The sequence below is a fragment of the Coregonus clupeaformis genome, chromosome 2, assembly GCF_020615455.1.
Source record: "Coregonus clupeaformis isolate EN_2021a chromosome 2, ASM2061545v1, whole genome shotgun sequence".
Classification (NCBI taxonomy): Eukaryota; Metazoa; Chordata; class Actinopteri; order Salmoniformes; family Salmonidae; genus Coregonus; species Coregonus clupeaformis.
Window position 1 is genome coordinate 3,329,430 of NC_059193.1, and position 19,908 is coordinate 3,349,337.

Here is a 19,908-nt window from a genome sequence, read left to right on the forward strand (position 1 = left end):
TACATTTATTTTGCAATGCTCGCGCACGCAACGTGGCCGTTGTGGTTTGGTTGTATAGCTGAGCTTCTGTTTTTGTATTTGAGCTTCTGTATTTCTGTATTTTTCTGTTTCTTCTGTGTTTGTAGCATTTGAAAATGATTATGTTGGTGTCATATGTGACTGTCACAGACACAATGATCCTACTTTATTCATTTTCCAAAGTGTCTGTTGAGTTCTCCTGACGCACACGTTCATCCCTGCTTGCCCTGCTTATGACTCTGTGCGTGCGTAGTGTAGTGTGCGTGGCGTGTGTGTGCGTTTAGTTTTTCTGTCTCTCTGTCTTTCTGTCTGGGCCCAAGACAATCCTCCTGTCTGGAGAGAAGTTGTTTGTCTTACGAGTTTAGAAGAGCTGACAATGACATTCCTCCATGTTGTTTTGAATTGTTTCCTTCCTCCTCTGTCCTGTGGAGTCACCTGACTGAACCAGTCTCATGACTGTTACACAGCCCCATGATCCACCATTATACAGCTCAGAGTCACTGTCAGGAGTCCTGCTTTTATAGTCCTGCATTTATACACCGTCTGTTCTGTTCCCCTGCCTCTCCCACGAGCCCCCTCTCCCACACACTAGGAGTTCTTGACATCCCTGTCATCGTTAGTTGGTAGGCAGAACCCCACATGACTTGTGAGTTATTTACCAGCTCAGACACATGTCTCTGTAGTGCAGTTATATAGCTACCAGAATAATCTGGCTAATGCACTTGTGTCACTTTAAAGGACACAGCTGGCTACAGGAAGTAGATAGAATAGATGCCAGTCTGCCTCAATGTCAACCCACACAGCACACAGGCTGTTGGGTCTGTGACACTCAGTCTGCATCTTCTAAGAGACATTGAAATAGCACACAAACAGTACGGTACAAGCTGTAGGCCTATAGAATAATGTAATGTATGTAAAATACATCCTGTTTGTTTATCCACCGGGCCAAATATACTAAGATGTCAACCAAAGCTGGATGATGATTGAATGTGAACGTCAGGTGTTTGTCTGGTGGGTTGGTGTCATGTGAGTAAGGTCATATAGTAAAACAAGGCTCATATTGACATTCATGTAAACACATGCTCTTCCTTACCTCCAGTTAGTGCAGTCAGTGGTGCTATATAATGAACAGCCCTCATCCACCATCTCCAGTCTGAAAACACTACTGAACTACACCAAGCCAGTCTGAATACACTACTACACTACACCAAGCCAGTCTGAATACGCTACTGAACTACACCAAGCCAGACTGAATACACTACTGAACTACACCAAGCCAGTCTGAAAACACTACTGAACTACACCAAGCCAGTCTGAATACACTACTGAACTACACCAAGCCACACTGAATACAATACTGAACTGCACCAAGCCAGTCTGAATACACTACTGAACTACACCAAGCCAGTCTGAAAACACTACTACACACCAAGCCAGACTGAATACACTACTGAACTACACCAAGCCAGTCTGAATACACTACTGAACTACACCAAGCCAGTCTGAATACACTACTACACACCAAGCCAGTCTGAATACACTACTACACACCAAGACAGATTGAATACACTACTGAACTACACCAAGCCAGTCTGAATACACTACTGAACTACACCAAGCCAGACTGAATACACTACCGAACTACACCAAGCCAGACTGAATACACTACTGAACTACACCAAGCCAGTCTGAATACATTACTGAACTACACCAAGCCAGACTGAATACACTACTGAACTACACCAAGCCAGACTGAATACACTACTACACACCAAGCCAGACTGAATACACTACTGAACTACACCAAGCCAGTCTGAATACACTACTGAACTACACCAAGCCAGACTGAATACACTACTGAACTACACCAAGCCAGTCTGAATACACTACTACACACCAAGCCAGTCTGAATACAGTACTACACACCAAGCCAGTCTGCATACTCTACTACACACCAAGCCAGTCTGAATACACTACTGAACTACACCAAGCCAGTCTGCATACACTCCTACACACCAGGTCCATGTTCATCTCTGAGAGGAGAAGATAAGACAGCAGAGTTTCTCTCCTCATGTGGGAAGCCAGCACAGTACAGTACAGGACCGGAGTTGTGATATTCTGTGCTTCTCTTCTGTTTTGTGGTCCTCCCAGGTGGAGACGCGGGACACACTGAACAACATAGCGCTCAAGTTTGACACCACGCCCAACGAACTGGTTCAGCTCAACAAGCTGTTCTCCAGAGCCGTCTGTCCTGGCCAGGTGTGAACACGATCTACTGTACACCCATCACTGGTTCCCAGTCACTTTCAGAGACCTCACTGGGCAGCACCTTTTTGTTCCAGCCCCACACTAGCATGCCTTATTCAAATAGTAAACTACTGTTGTCACAAACCCCTTGATTAGGTTGAATCAGGTATGCTAATGCTGGGCTGTAAGACAAATGTACAGTCCTGGAAGAGTTCCCTGAGGAATGGATTGAGAAACACCATTCTACTACACTCATGCTTGGTGTGTTTCTCTCTCACTGCATCTATCCTCCATGCCACAACCACTAACACTCACCCACTCCTCATCCCTGCTCTCTCTTCCCATTGATTCTGACAATGGCATATACTGGTGTCACACAAAGTCACTACTAACCACTCATAAGAGTTAAAACATTATGTGTGTTTATTCCGCTAAGACATCTGTGTCATGGGAAACAGGGTGTTGAAAACCCCCCAGTCCTCAGGCAATAGCATTAAAAAGGTACAACTTCATGGGTCCTGTTCATTAGGACATATCGTAGCAAAACGCTTCACAACGGAAAACAAAAAACAAGCATGTTTCGTTCCGTGGCTACTGAACAGAACCATGGGGCTCAATGTCGCTGGGCTCAATGTCTCCCTATTTCGGTTGTGTCCTATTGAACTCTCTCTGAGGCCCCAAATAGCACCCCAGAACATGACAAACAGCCAAAGTTGTATTTTCCTGGCGTCAGAACCAGAGCCACTCGAATCTACTCAAATGGAGAGTCAAGGCGGGGAGTCTGCAATCACATTGACAGTCAGAGTCAGTAGCAGCACTCAGCAATATGACGCACAATGCAGGGTTATTGATGTTGTTTCCAACCAGCCAGCCAGCTCTGGAGGGCTCTCAGCATCTCTCTTCTGGGATCCATGACCAAACACTGCCCTAGCACCACCAGTATTATCACAGAGGAACACACACACACGCACACACTCTGGGATCTCAGAAAAACTCCTGTTCTGTCCCTGGCTACACTTAGCCTGCAATGGCGTCACATTGGGCCCATTCAGTCAGAACACGCTCACCACCACTTAACTGTCTGGCCCTGCTCTCAGGGGGACAAGGAGACACAAGTAGGGCCTCTCAAGATCCTTAACGCCGACAACACATGCTAATCTAGTGCTTGAACAAAGATCTATATTCAACATATCCTATGATGACTTAGTCAAAGCATAATGAACTCTAAAAACATCAGACACAGTGTGAGAAATAGTACATCTGATGGTTTTATGACACGCATTGTGTGCTTTCACTTTTTGTTGTTTGTCCACCTTGTGATGTGATAAATCATGCTGAAAACATTATTATTTTCATAGTCACTTCTGTCTTTGCATGTACAGTACCAGTCAAAAGTGTGGACACACCTACTCATTCAAGGGTTTTTCTTTATTTTTGCTATTTTCTACATTGTAGACTAATAGGGAAGACATCAAAACTATGAAATAACACATATGGAATCATGTAGTAACCAAAAAAGTGTTAAAACAAATCAAAATACATTTTATATTTGAGATTCTTCAAATAGCCACCCTTTGCCTTTATGACAGCTTTGCACACTCTTGGCATTCTCTCAACCAGCTTCATGAGGTAGTCACCTGGAATGCATTTCAATTAACAGGTGTGCCTTCTTAAAAGTTAATTTGTGGAATTTATTTCCTTCACTATTATTCTACAATGTAGAAAATAGTAAAAAAATAAAGAGAAACCCTTGAATGAGTAGGTGTGTCCAAACTTTTGACTGGTAGTGTATGTTCCTTTCTCTGTGTGCACACACATGTGTAGGCCTGTTTAAATCCAGACATGGATTGTGTTTGCAGGTTCTGTACGTTCCTGATCCTGAGCACATATCCAGTGTGGGGAGCTCCCCTTCCCTTAGCCCCATCAGCCCTCTGTCTCCCACCTCCTCAGAAGCTGACTTAGAGAAGGTGACGGTATGTTGGCATTCACGCACGCACACACTCACAATGAATGCATTGGCATTCTCCCTTCACCATGCGTCTGCTCACAAGCACACACACACATACGCACAACACCTATCATGTAGTGAGATAGAAGTCTTTATCAGGAATCCTGCATAAATACTTCTATCACAAATCCTATTGAAAATGTGAAGGGACAACTCTCATCCAGTTCATACAGTATATATAATCCAGGACAGGCCAGACAATAAGCGATGCATTATGTTTTATGAGCAGAATAAATCTGCAATGTACTTATTCTCCATTGATAGCTGACCTACATTATACAGACATGATGTATGGCTCTGGTCCCAGGTAATAGAATGGCTCTTTGTTCTGCCCATTAAGCAATAGTTACAGTGATGTTAGGGAAACTTCCCTCACACCATTCTGCTCTGTGGGCGGTGACAGCTGAAATGCCAATGCTTTTACTGTACCATTTAGTCTCCATTTATAGAAGCATGCAGCCAATAAAGGCACAGGTAGTTTGTTATTTACTGTATGGTTGTGTTGACAACCCCAGTATATAAGAAGGAATAATGTGTTAGTTGAGTGCTGACCAAGGGAGGGACAGGGGATAAAATATCTGCAGGTTTTCACTGTTCCAGCAACTATGGTGGATCCGTAACCATGTCAGTGCAGTATAGCTTGGTGAAATGCCCTTACGTGTGGTTGGTTCTAGCAGGTCTGGAATCAGGCCTATCTATTCCTCTATAATGGAATATTGCAAGCTGACTGCTGTTACACTGTTCTCAGATCAGGTCAGGAGTGTCACCCTCCTGCTCTATACATTGCCCTCTCTGCCCCCTGCTCCACCCGGCACCAAACGAGCTAATCATTAAACACACATGAACCTTCTGACCCCCAAAGAAATATGACTGTTTGTCCCAGGTGGTCTCCATGGTGACCAGGCACTGTTTTGTCAGAATGTTATCAGAAAATGGGTTCCACTGCTACTGCTGCCTTGCCAAACTAGCTGCATAAATCCAACACTACTCAGGCTGAAAGAAGGATCCCGTTCGTTAGTTTATTTAGCGCTTATCTATTTAGGTCATGCCTGTAAGAACAGGAGCCTATTTCTTGGCTCTCAGCGGAGGAAGAGGATCTGAGGGAGAGGGGCTGTGTGTGACTGTGGAGAAATTAAGCCTTTTAGTGTGATGCTCTGTCTGATATTAGAGAAACTAATGAACGGACCTCGTTCTCTCAGATGACCAGCGAGACAGTGTGCATGTCCCAAATGGCACCCTATTCCCAATGTAGTGCAATGCTTTTGACCAGAGCTCTATGGGCCCTGGTCAAATGTAGTGCACTACATAGGGAATAGGGTCCCATTTGGAACGCATACAGCAGTTATTCCAGAGAGAGGAAGCATGATGTGTTTCTAGGACAGACAGGGGAGGGTAAATCACCTCAACAGGACGTGGAGTAAAGATCCAGCATCTAGGTGCTGTTTGGTTTACAAGGTAGAGGAGGAAGGACCTTAATAACCTGCAAAATGCTTTTTCTAAACCTCAATGATCTTTTAATTATAAAACACTTTTTGGTGCCGCACACACAGGAGGTTGGTGGCACCTTAATTGGGGAGCGGATTAGGTGGAATGGTATCAAATACATCAAACACATGGTCTGATGCCATTCCATTCGCTCCGTTCTAGCCATTATTATGAGCCGTCCTCACCTCAGCAGCCTCCACTGGCCACACAGAACAGGCTGTAATGTCTGGCAGCAGAATGCACACATCTCCCAGGCATGACATGTTGTGGCTGGCTGGCCATCGCGCTGGCATTAGAATCTCACGCTGTGTCCTCCTGACCTCTCTCCCTCTCCTTGTCCCCTGTTCTGTTGTGTCCTGGCACCCTCACTTCCTTCCTTCCGTTCCACAGAACAGAGTAGGTCACTATTTTTAGGGCCAGGGAAAGTAGGACTAGTGTAAATTACCTGCCTGGCCCGCTGCGGGGTGGCTGGTGCCAAACTACAGCTGCTCAGGTAACCCAGCCCGGCCTTGGGGTTTCACCTCTACTCTGCCACCTTTCCAACATCCTCTTGTCTCTATAGGGGAATCAGAATGAAAGTTTCAAAGGATGCATCCCATTAGTTTACAGTATATGTTTGTTCTGCTCATGGTTGCAGAACATGGACATGTCCACATGAGGGGGCTGTGGTTACATTTTCCACAGCATTCCACTGCTAACCTTCTACTCTCTCTGCCTTTGATGTCCAGTCCTCATCACAGCCTGTCTGCAAGGCTATACGGTACAGGACGGATGCTCAGGGCGTCAGCAGGCAGGTGGTTTGTCCTGAAGGGGTCTGGGAAGGAACTCATTCCTTGTCCTAGTCACTAGTCATTCTATTCTGTTATTTTCTGTTGTAGTGTAAATGGCTGTAGATGTTGTGGAGGGTTAATATACGGGGTCAAACATTTGGCTAAAAGAGTCCCTCGGTCTTCCTCTCTGCACTAAAGATTCACATAAATTATGAATATCCCCCAAGTTTTCTGAGCAAAAAATATTAATATATATTTTGTTTCTGTAGCAAAAAATTAAAAAATAATGTTGGATGTAAAATACTATAAAAACACAAGGAAATCAGCTCCAAGTGATTTTAATTGTGGAAATTTGTTCCCAAATATTTCCATGCATAATAGAGAGACATATGTGATCGTATACATAATAATAATTGATTGGATTTATATCGCTTTTTTCTACCAACTGAGGTACTCAAAGCGCTTTACATGTACTGAACAAAAATATAAATGTAACATGCAACAATTTCTAAGATTTTACTGAGTTAAAGTTCATATAAGGAAATCAGTCAATTAAATAAATTCATTAAGCCTTAATCTATGGATTTCACATGACTGGGAATACAGATATGCATCTGTTGGTCACAGATACTTAACAAAAAGGTAGGGGCGTGGATCAGAAAACCAGTCAGTATCTGGTGTGACCACCATTTGCCTCATGCAGTGCGACACATCTCCTTCGCATAGAGTTGATCAGGCTGTTGATTGTGGCCTGTGGAATGTTGTCACACTTCTCTTCAATGGCTGTGCGAAGTTGCTGGATATTGGCGGGAACTGGAACACGCTGTCGTACACATCAATCCTGAGCATCCCAAACATGCTCAATGGGTGACATGTATGCAGGCCATTTTCAGCTTCCAGGAATTGTGTACAGATCCTTGCAACATAGGGCCTTTCATTATCATGCTGAAACATGAGGTGATGGCGGCGGATTAATAGCACGACAATGGGCCTCAGGATCTCATCACAGTATCTCTGTGCATTCAAATTGCCATTGATAAAATGCAATTGTATTTGTTGTCCGTAGCTTATGCCTGCCCATGCCATAATCCCACCGCCACCATGGGGCACTCTGTTCACAACGTTGACATCAGCAAACCGCTCGACCACGCGATGCCATACAAGTGGTCTGCGGTTGAGAGGCCGGTTGGACGTACTTCCAAATTCGCTAAAATTACCTTGGAGCGGCTTATGGTAGAAAAATGAACATTCAATTCTCTGGCAACAGCTCTGGTGGACATTCCTGCATTCAGCATGCCAATTGCACTCTCCCTCAAAACTTGAGACATCTGTGGTATTGTGTTCTGTGACAAAACTGCACATTCTAGAGTAGCCTTTTATTGTCCCCAGCACAAGGTGCAGCTGTGTAACGATCATGCTGTTTAATCAGCTTCTTGATATGCCACACCTGTCAGGTGGATGGAGTATCTTGGCAAAGGAGAAATGCTCACTAACAGGGATGTAAACAAATTTGTGCACAACATTTGAGAGAAATAAGCTTTTTGTGCAAATGGAAAATGTATGGGATATGTTATTTCAGCTCATGAAACATGGGACCAACACTTTACATGTTGCATTTATATTTCTGTTCAGTATAGTAGGGGGACACTCACCTCATCCACCATCAATGTGTAGCAACCAACCATTTTTCGTCAGGACGCTCACCACACATCAGCTATCAGGTGGAGAGGTGAGGAGTCATATATGCCAATTAGGAATGAGGGGGATGATTAGGTGGCCATGTTTGAATGTGGCCAGGTTGGGAATTTAGCCATGACACCGGGGTGAACACCCTTACTCTTACAATAAGTGCCATGCGATTTTTGAATGACCACAGAGAGTCAGGAGACCGGTTTTAACTTCCTATCCGAAAGACGGCACCCTACGTAGGGCAATGTCCCCAAATGTAAGGTTTGAAATGATATGTTTTAGTCAAATATTATATATTTTAGGCTTTTGAAGTCAATTTGCAATCTAAAAATATTTGTTTTATTATGTTCCTGCCCCCCGACCATCCGTTCAAGAAAAAATTGTCCTGCGGCTGAATCTAGTTGATGATCCCTGCAATTTAGGTTTACTAAGAGGGTGGTGGAAAACAAACAACCATCACATATATAATATTAGACGGATTGTGCTACTATGGGCACGTTCCCAAATGGCACCCTATTCCCGTTATAGTGCACTAATTTTGACCAGGGCTCTGGTCAAAGTAGTGCACTATAAAGGGAATAGGGTGCCATTTGGGATGGAACCTTGGCAAAGCAAACAGCAGCAGCAGCCCTATGGATGGATGCAATATCCATAGCATTATATCAGGGTCAGCTTTCTTCCTTCCACCTGGCAGGGAGCTCTAGACTGGATTGATTTCCCATGGCCTCTGGGATCAAAGCACCATGCGGTAACACCATCCCATCCCTCCCTCTCTCCATTCGTCTATCTTTAACTTCTCTCCCACTCTCTGGTCGGCCAGTGTACACCTCCTCTCACAGAGACACACGTCGATATCTTTGACAATTATGGGGTTCACATTGGTATTTCAATTCATATGGAAAACTCTGATGTGTTATGGGGTGCCCATTCCCCCAATTCCTAGCCCTTAATTAGAACCCTAATGAGGCTAACACGTGAAACATACAGTCCTCAGTGTATATGACCACTGTCCAAGTACCTGAGGGAAACAGTATATTATGTACACCTGGCCTAGTGCCGGTTTATGGTATGAACAACACCATGGTGACAGATAGACACTGGAACACTGTTAAAGAGTATCTCTCATACGGATGAGAGGGCAGGGTGGGAGGGTTAGCTCACAGTTTTGCATTAGACCACCACACTCACACACACTCACACACTCACACACCACCCCTTCCTTCCTGTGATCTGCCTCCTCTCCTGTGATGATAGGGGGATGTTGTCTAGGAGAGGAAGGAGGACATGTTAGGACTCCCACTGTTTATTTTAAACCAGGCCAGTGTTCGGATTTCTGTTGTCAGCTATGTGCTGCTGGGGAAGAGGACAGTTGGGCTGTGTCCCAAACGGCACCCTATTACATACATTGTGTACTTCTTTTGATCAGAGCCATATGAGCCCTGGTCGAAACTAGTATACCATATAGGGAATATGGTGCCATTTGGGATGCAGCCAAGAGCTGTGTGTTATTGGAGGCTGTGAATACCTCTTGTCATGTTGCTGTAGCGTTACTGCAGCAGAGCAGAGAGGACTGGAGCATGAGTCACTAGGAAGTGAATGTGCCAGGGAAGAGAGGATGGGTGAAGCACTGTAGATATCCACCTGAAGTGGATGACAGTGACCGACCAAGGAGAGCACCACTCAAGTGTCGTGTTGTCTTTCCTACTGATGTATAATGTTCCTGTAACCGTGGGGGTTCAGTGAAGGCCTAGGTTTTAACTCAGAGGGCTAACATAGTTTTGTCGCGTGCTGGAGTGCCCGGGTTGGAATCCCAGCCTGTCCCATTACTGTCTCCTTTCAGAGAGATTTTGTTTTGTCTAGCATATTGATCTTCCCCCTCAGCCACATTAGCTGCGTGTGTGTGTGTGTGTGTGTTGCTAGTAGTATGCCTGTAGGTCAGTAGTCGTGGGCTGGTGCTGCTGCTCCCAGGGAGACAGAGACAGGAGAGGTGTGGGAGGGTGTCAACAGGCCAGCAGACAGCTGTGGGTTTGGTGTCTCACACACAGCAGACCTGCACCCCTACTCTTCATCTCTCCGTCTGCCCCCTGTTCCCACACCTTCCTTCCCTATCCCTCCATCCTTCATTCCTCCGTCCTTCCATCCCTCCATCTTCCTGTTCCCACACCCTCACTATCCCTCCATCCATCCCTCCGCCTGGCTCCTGTTCCCACACACTCCCTATCCCTCCATGCCTCCATCTCTCCATCCCTCCGTCTGGCTCGGCAACCATTCACACAGCCTGGCATGGCAGCAGGCCATGTGGCCTCGCTCACAAACACAGACCAGTCCCACCATGTGTGGTGTTTGCAGGCAGCAGATGCCCCATCTGTGGATAAATCATGATCATTGTTTACAATGGAGGAGGCATTGGAGTACATCTGACAGACAGTGCCTAGAAATGATGGTAGTAGGGTTTTATTTATTTATTTAATTTTTACGAACAGCTGACTGAAGACGGGATGGCCGGGCATTCATGCGGTTGAGTCCGTTTCTCTGATAACATGGGCTCTTAACAATGTGATGAAACTTTGTTTCTCCCTTGCTGAAACAAGCAAGGTGTTGTGGCAAACGATGAATAGAATGGGCTTGGAACCTCTAACCCTGGCAATTTGACCGGTAAACTCATGGGTACACTCAGCAATGGCTGCCTGGTATTGCAATAATTGTCGTGGTAATATAGAATGTTCATTCAAATGATGTTAACTGATGTGGCCCATGCAATGGAATGTATTTTTTGTAATGTCAGTTGAGTTGAATCAACAAATCATAGCACATATTGATGGGTACACTTCCTGCTTTTACTTCCTGCTTTGCTCCTATGGGTACACTCGCAAAGGCCGCCAGTTCACCCATTATGCCATCATTGACTTGACTGGGGAAGCCTGTTCTAGTCATTCTATTTCTATGGCAGTACATGCAGTCAGGAGCGGAAGAAAGGAGAAAAGTTGTGTCTAAAAAGCAAAACAAATATTATATTTTTTGCTATTCGAACGGTTATTACGGAGACCGCGGTCATTTGGCTGGCCAATTACCATCATTCCAATTTTCCATGACCATCACAGGCCTGAGTCCTCCTCATGAGATGCAGCAGATACTACTGTATCTGTACATAATAACACATCTTAAAGCTTAAATCTTCTCTGCTTGTGATAAGAGCAGTAATAATGTCTGTTTGTTGAGTGAACAGGGTTAAACAGGGTCTTTGCTGTCATCGTGGCCCATATGGTCAGGGATTGGGTTGGGTCAGGAGCATGGGTTTACCCTGAGTCCATTACTGGGTTACATGAAGCTCATATGACCAATAACACAGACAGACTGCTGACAGACACACACACACACACACACACACACACACACACACACACACACACACACACACACGTATCTGTAGTTGGGTACTGTCTGCCTGATATCTCAGTTTCATGTTCCATGAGACTGAGTGAGTGTTCATTTCTCTGTGTGCGTTACATTGGCAGTGCTAGAGTTCAGTTAACATTCCAGTACAGCAAGAATGGTCAGTCTACTGATCTACACACAATTGCATGACGAAGTGTATGATGTATGTAGATAGAGGAATAACAGAGCTGTATTTATATAGTCTTCATGTGCACTTCTCATCCTGTTTCTATCATACTAATCAAGCATCAACTAGTGAACCACCATAAAGATGAATGCTTCAGCCTCATATAGATATATTTATCTAGCTAATTGTCATTATGAACTTCAGACTACAGGAAGTGCATTCATTTACTAATGTATCTGATTAGACATACATCTTTCTCTGTCTCTGTCTGTTTGTTGACCTGATTGGCTAGCAGTGCAGAAAACATTGGTACATGTAGACTAGCTATACTCTACTGTATATTTAGAAACTCTGGCTGATTGGTTTGATGTAGGGAGACATACACTATATATACAAAAGTATGTGGACACCCCTTCAAATTAGTGGATTTGGCTATTTCAGCCACACCCGTTGCTGACAGGTGTATAAAATCAAGCACACCGCCATGCAATCTCCATAGACAAACATTGGCAGTAGAATGGACTTACTGAAGAGTTCAGTGACTTTCAACATGGCACCGTCATAGGATGCCACCTTTACAACAAGTCAGTTTGTCAAATTTCTGCCCTGCTATAGCTGCCCCGGTCAACTGTAAGTGCTGTTATTGTGAAGTGGAAACGTCTAGGAGCAACAACGGCTCAGCCGCAAAGTGGTAGGCCACACAAGGTCACAGAACGGGAGTGCTGAAGCTCGTAGTGCGTAAAAATCTTCTGTCCTCGGTTGCAACACTCACTACCGAGTTCCAAACTGCCTCTGGAAGCAACGTCAGCACACAAACTGTTTGTCGGGAGCTTCATGAAATGGGTTTCCATGGCCGAGCAGCCGCATGCAAGCCTTTGATCACCATGCGCAATGCCAAGCGTCGGCTGGAGTGGTGAAAAGCTCGCCGCCATAGGACTCTGGAGCAGTGGAAACGCGTTCTCTAGAGTGATGAATCACGCTTCACCATCTGGCAGTCCGACGGACAAATCTAGGTTTGGCGGATGCCAGGAGAACGCTACCTGCCCCAATGCATAGTGCCAACTGTAAAGTTTGGTGGAGGAGGAATAATGGTCTGGGGCTGTTTTTCATGGTTCGGGCTAGGCCCCTTAGTTCCAGTGAAGGGAACTCTTAACGCTACAGCATACAATGACATTCTACACGATTATGTGCTTCCAACTTTGTGGCAACAGTTTGGGGAAGGCCCTTTCCTGTTTCACCATGACAATGCCCCCGTGCACAAAGCGAGGTCCATACAGAAATGGTTTGTCGAGATCGGTGTGGAAGAACTTGACTGGCTTGCACAGAGCCCTGACCTCAACCCCATCGAACACCTTTGGGATTAATTGAAACACTGACTGCGAGCCAGGCCTAATCGCCCAACATTACTGCCCAACCTCACTAATGCTCTTGTGGCTGAATGGAAGAAAGTCCCCGTAGCAATGTTCCAACATCTAGTGGAACGCCTTCCCAGAAGAGTGGATGCTGTTATAGCAGCAACGGGGGGACCAACTCCATATTAATGCCCATGATTTTGGAATGAGATGTTCGACGAGCAGGTGTCCACATACTTTTGGTCATGTAGTGTACATGTCTTTCTCTGTCTCTGTCTGTTTGTTGACCTGATTGGCTAGCAGTGCAGAAAACATTGCTACATGTAGACTAGCTATACTCTAATGTATATTTAGATACTCTGGCTGATTGGTTTGATGTAGGGAGACATATAAACTTAGATCTGATTTTGCCAACTCCTCCTTCATTATTATCACTTGGTATATAATCAGGTCAAATCAATGTAACATGTCGCTTGAGTATGTGACATAGACATATAATGAATAGAACGGCTTGGAAGCTCTAACCCTGGAAATTTGACTGGTAAACGCATGGGTACATACATTCACAATGACTGCCAGGTATTGTGAAGCAATAATCTCCATGGTATTTTGGAATTTTCTATAAACTGATGCTAGATTGCCACGGTAATGTAGAATGTTCATTCAAATTATGCTAGCTGCAATGGAATGTATTTTTGTAATGTCAGTTGAGTTGACTCAACAAATCACAGCACAGATTGAAGGGTATACTTCCTGCTTTTACTTCCTGCCATGGGTACACTCAAAATGGCTGCCAGTCCACCCATTATGCAATCATTGACTTGAATGGAGATGTCCTTTTTATTCATTCTATTTCTATGGTATGTGATGTGTGCAAGAAGTTTGTTACTGAAATCTAAGATTGCTTATATTGATTACATTCAATCGTTTGAGCGTTGAGTGTTGTTGAATTGATATGGCTGCTGTTGATACTATTCTATATGACTTGGAGGATAATCTAAAGCCATAACTAACTGTTTTGTAAACATATCACTAAACGCTAAATGTGTTCATTCTTCTCCACCCTTTACTTCTCCCTCCTCTCCTGTTATTCAAAATGGCCACCCCTCCCTGCAGGAATCCGATGGCGCTCCCAGGCCAGAGGCTTACCATCATCATCATGCTCCGGTGTTCTCAGCACTCCGCCAGGCCCGTGTGGTGTCTTCCACCTCCGAGGAGGAAGAGGCCCTGACAGAGAAGTTCCTCAAAATCAATTGCAAGTACATCACAGACGGCAAGGTATATATAATGTATATTCATATATATTACAGTACTATACAGTGTATATATAGTATATTCTATATATAATATAAGTACAGTATTATAAGGTAAGCGCGTGGAGAAGTTCAGAGGATGTTCAGGAATGCTGGCCCTCTGCCAGCCAACATCCACCTCTAGCAGCTCAGATCCATGCTATTGAACAAAATGAAACCAATATTGATCCATTCAGTCTAAATCAAAGCTTTGCAGCTTTTCCCCCCACATGGAGGTCAGTATTGGAGCTTCCTGTTCATAGTCAATATCCTTCAGTTGCATTTGGATACTTACAGTACAGTACAGCCATTTTGTTTATTTATGCTGGCAAGGTAATACATCTCTTCCACTAAATGGCTGACACATTTCGTTCACTGCAAGCTTTTTCATGCTCAATGTCTAGCTATCTTACTCTGTCTAACCCTCTCTGTCTCTCCTTTCTTTCTTTCTTTCTTTCTTTCTTTCTTTCTTTCTTTCTTTCTTTCTTTCTTTCTTTCTTTCTTTCTTTCTTTCTTTCTTTCTTTCTTTCTTCTTTCTTTCTTTCTTCTTTCTTTCCTTCTTTCTCTTTCTTTCTTTCTCTCTTTCTTTCTTTCTCTTTCTTTCTTTCTTTCTTTCTTTCTTTCTCTCTCGCTCCCCCCTCTCTCTCTCCATCCCCCCTCCAGGGTGCGGTGAGCGGGGTGTTGCTGGTGACGCCCAACAACATCATGTTTGACCCCCACAGGATGGACCCTCTGGTGCAGGAGCATGGCTGTGAGGAGTACGGCTACATGTGTCCCCTGGAGGAGGTCATGTCTGCAGCCATCTACAAGGAGATCACTGACAGCAAGATCAGAGAGGCCGTGCCCGCGTAAGAGCCCTGTCGTCTGTCTGACAGTCACACACAGGGGTCGTGTTCATTAGCGCACACTGATTACATCAGCAACCGTCCGTTTTGTGCCTACTGAATCACACTACCAGGGATGTAGTGGAGAGGAGTAGCGTTTACGCACCTATTACACGAAATGAACGTTGTTTGCATTTGCGTTTACGTTACACATCACTCTTTTACCCACTTTTTTTCTACCACTCCCTCCCTGGTCACACTCAGCATCACAGCCCCTCCGTAATCACTTCATCAGCCCGGCACTGCAGGCGCACACTGATTACATCAGCAACCAACCAACAGATTAATTATATTCCTCCATGCCAACAATAAAAAGGAAATGGCAATTATAGCAAGGTTAATGAACTATGCATTCACCCACCTACGTCTGGATTGCTCACCCATTTGCTTGATGTAATAATATATCCACTTCAGCAGCCAGCTTAGTTTATCTCCATGGCATGCCACCCACATACAGATCTCCTACCGTCTATGTTTTTATTAGCAATTTAACATGGATTGTTTGCTCAGATCAAGATAATTGTGTTATATTAATACTATGATGAAATCTTACCAATATAGTGTTAGCTATTTGTAGCTGTGGTCTTCTGCGGCTCAGTTTTTAAGAGCGTGACGCTAGCGATGCCAAGGTCGTAGGTTCACGTCCCGCTGAGATCACGTACACATGCTAATTATGTATGCACTTACTGAACTGTAAGTTGGATGAAAGTGTCTGCTAAGAGGCATATATTATTATTATTGTAACTATAGAGCTATGCATAGCCCATTCCTGTATGTCTGTGAATGTTCAGTGGTGGATTTGGACTGTGTTAAGTGTTCAGATCTCATGGAGCATCTATTGTGATGTCTAATGGTTATTGGCTGCAGTCCAAGCATGTTATTTTTACCCCCTCATCCCTTGCGCTAGCCACTTTCCCTCTGGGGAATCCCTGTCGATACCAGATGCAGTTTGATTGCCATCTTAAGTGGAGGTCCAATTCACTAACGTTGCCCCCTCGGCCCTCGATTTAGCTCGAGGGAGCGAGTGAACAACTTTGGTCACATGCGGGGTTGATATGACCCACAATTCAATGTAAACTGTAGTCACATGTCAAACTCTGGTGGCCGAAGTGTCAAATGTAATCAACAAGGCTGAATTTTCGGCATTTCAGAAAAACTATAAAACTAGCTAGCCAGCTATGGGTAACTGTAGCTAGCTACCTGACAGGAGTGCTAGCTAGATACGTTAGCATACTAGGTACATTAATAGCTTTAGGTTGGTTGTTTTTAAGCTCAAGATTTCCACCAAGGACGTTGCCTCTCCGATCATCACTCTCCCTCGCTTGGGCAAGGGACATTTAAGATGTAAAACGCCATTCAAGGGCTGAGGGTTTAGGGCCGAGAGCTGTCTACTTTGAGTTTGAAACGCAGCCATTGTCTCTGTGTATGAGGACAGCTGTTTTCTCAAATGTGATGCAAGCAGACTCTGTCTTAAAGAGCACACAATAACAAAGGCCTGCCTGTGTGCCAACCAGTGTTTTGTTATCATACACACAGCTGGAGCTAGGACCAAACTATTTTAGTCCCACAACAGGTTTTTGGAGAACCTAGTGTGCTGTCTAGTGTGCTGTTACAATATGTAGAGGAATCCTATTAGTTGGCTGGCTGGCTGCACAGTGTTTTTGTTACACTGTCCCTGTTAATTTACTGTACAAAACCTCTTCATATTATTATGCAGAGCAGTTCACTTACAGATCTCATTCATAGATTCATATTGAGAGGATTACTTGTTTCACCTGGTCTCTCCACACTATACTGTAATAAACAAAAGAAAACTGTGCCATTCTGCTGCATTCAAATTCAGACCTCTCTAACTTGTATTTTCTTCTTTACTGTTTTCTTCCCTATCCAGACACCTGGAGCCTTTGACATCAGAGCGCGGGCCCTCCATCTCCTCTCAGATGGACCCGGAGCAGCGTCTGAGAGTCCCAGGCAACAACAGCGGTAGCGCGGCCCCCCGCAGCACAGAGGGCTCCTTCTCCGAGGACGTCTTCATCGAGTCAGAGCTGTCCCCCATCCGGGAGGAGGCCGCGTCCTCCGAAGACCTCCAGCTGGACAAGTCCTCCTCAGCCACAGCCTCCACAGAGTCCATCCAAACTGTCACCCAGGTGGAGGCCACCATCCCCCTAGGTGCCCCAAGCAGCGCCCGCAGGTCAGTCAGCCAGCCACCAACGGAGGGCCAGGAGAAACAACCCACCACAGCAGAGGACAATCCAGACAGCCACACGGCCCAGAGCCAGTCTCCCATGGGCTCCAAGCAGCACAGTGTGGATGTGGAGAAGGCAGCACCAAGCACACCCACCACCAGCCAGGGACCAGGCCAGGGACCCTCCTCACGTCCTGCCTCCCAGAGCTCTACCACCGGGCCTGGGGAGCCCTCCGGCCAGGAGGGGGGTCCGGGAGACAGGCCCAAGCTGAGCAGAGAGGGGTCCCGGGACTCCGAGACGGACGTGGAGGAACTGAGGAAGATGTGGAAGAGTCACACTATGCAACAAGCCACAGAGCAAATGGAGAATGTAACACAAAATGAGGAGGGACAGGACTCTACAGAAGGTAGTGAGACAACGTGTCTTTGTTGTATAATGAAAATATGAAATACATAGCCTTAGACTATGCACTTCCATTGTTTTTCAGGTGTGAAAAAAATAGGTTCAGCTTCCATTTCGACCCTACTTGAGTTCTCAACATGAAGGCAAATCTATAGACAGTTATTGCAGATTATTACAAATCCTCACTGCCAGGTATGCCGTTGCCATTTGCCGTCTCTGCAACTATCATCATAATGTTCATGTTTATTCTAATGAAGCTCCCAGTGCTATCACAGTAAAGTTGGCTCTGGCTGCTTCCGTACACCTCAGCTGCTGGGTGCTCCTGATAACCTCCTTGTCACAGATTTGTGCCTCCCCAGTTGTAATTGGAATAAGAAAGGGAGAGGGAACTGTGTGGTGTGCTGTTATCACCTAGAGGAATGAGCAGAGCCATTATACACCGCTTTGATCTAGCTCTGCTGTTAGCCGGTCTGCTGCCACATGCACTCAACTCCAAAAATCAAACACAAAGAGACAACACAAATACCCACACGTAACTGAGGGGAAACACAATATCGTTTAGATCGCCTGCATTAAAAACCCTCAGAGACACGTGCAGCATTTAAAGTGACTTAACTATTTAAATTTTATAGCTGCCTTCTCTTTTTGGTTTGATGTCTTATTCAGTAAACATAGCATATTTCTTACCCTAGAACATAGACTAACGTTACCATGGTAGTGTGCAGGCTCAAACTACTACTGTGTTCTGTGTCATGCCTGCTATAGGTGCTGTGTATGTACAGTATGTTATTCTTCCACTGTTCTACCGTTCTATGTGAGCTCTAGTGCCTCACTTAGTTGTGTTCAGACCTGGGTTCTAATCGTATTTGTTTTCTTTCAAACACTTTTGCTGCATCTGATCGTTTGCCTGGCGCATTGGAACCAATGGAATAGTCCCAAAAATGCAAATCCCAACCATCTGGCACTCCAGGCAGGCTCAATCAAACTCTCAAAGTATTTTTGAAAGAAAACGAATACTGGTTGAACCCAGGTCTGGTTGTGTTCCCATAATTTATATTACTCTAATTCTCACCCCACAGAGAGTTCCTAGAATGTCTGCTCTAATTCGCTGGGATCACAGCAGGGTTCTGCTTTACTCCACACCACATTACCATGGCAGACGCTAGCCAAGGCCCCACTTCAAAACAAGCTGAATTACACACGCAATTACTGTTTTTTCAAATAGAATTTCTCCCACTGAGCTATAAAACATAGCTCAGTGGGAGAAATTCTTTTGAAAACGCAGTAATTGTGTGTGTATTTCAGCTTGTTTTGAAGTAGATGAACCATTTCTCTGCCTCTGTTTGTGACTATGGGTCCCAGTCTGTGTTGTCACAAAGTGTCTCTTTTCTTTGTAGAACTCCTACTGATTTGACCTTTTTAATGGTCGTTAATAAAAGCAGGCATATGTTTAGGTGTCATGATCTGTTATGAGCTATGTTTATTTGGGTCATCATCCTATTATTCTGGCACAAAATGACTGTCTGTTGAGATACCTGGTAAACAGGGGAGGAGATCTAGGTCACATAAAGACCCTGTTGTCAAATAGATCTGAAATGTTTTCTTATTTACAGATGGATTAGGTCCAGTTCTGTATTGGTGGTGGTGAGGGACTACTAGATAATAAGAGTATATGTTTTAAACCAGGTGTAGGCCTACAGTGAGGGAAAAAAGTATTTGATCCCCTGCTGATTTTGTACGTTTGCCCACTGACAAAGACATGATCAGTCTATAATTTTAATGGTAGGTTTATTTGAACAGTGAGAGACAGAATAACAACAAAAAAATCAAGAAAAACGCATGTCAAAAATGTTATAAATTGATTTGCATTTTAATGAGGGAAATAAGTATTTGACCCCTCTCCAAAACATGATTTAGTACTTGGTGGAAAAACTCTTGTTGGCAATCACAGAGGTCAGACGTTTCTTGTAGTTGGCCACCAGGTTTGCACACATCTCAGGAGGGATTTTGTCC

General features: G+C 44.7%; 1 protein-coding gene across 3 annotated transcripts in view; it reads left to right on the forward strand.

Moving 5' to 3' along the window:
* Nucleotides 1–2,169: 2,169 nt before the first annotated feature.
* The window catches only part of oxr1a (oxidation resistance 1a), a gene marked incomplete at its 5' end in the record, with an annotated part of 34,340 nt that continues 16,601 nt past the window's right edge, over nt 2,170–19,908 (forward strand). For 2 of the 3 annotated variants that reach the window (XM_045225777.1, XM_045225780.1), the window contains 5 exon segments: nt 2,170–2,277; nt 4,125–4,238; nt 14,248–14,409; nt 15,087–15,271; nt 17,199–17,899. In XM_045225777.1, coding sequence (XP_045081712.1) covers nt 2,170–2,277; nt 4,125–4,238; nt 14,248–14,409; nt 15,087–15,271; nt 17,199–17,899 — 1,270 coding nt within the window. 3 annotated transcript variants of the gene reach the window in all.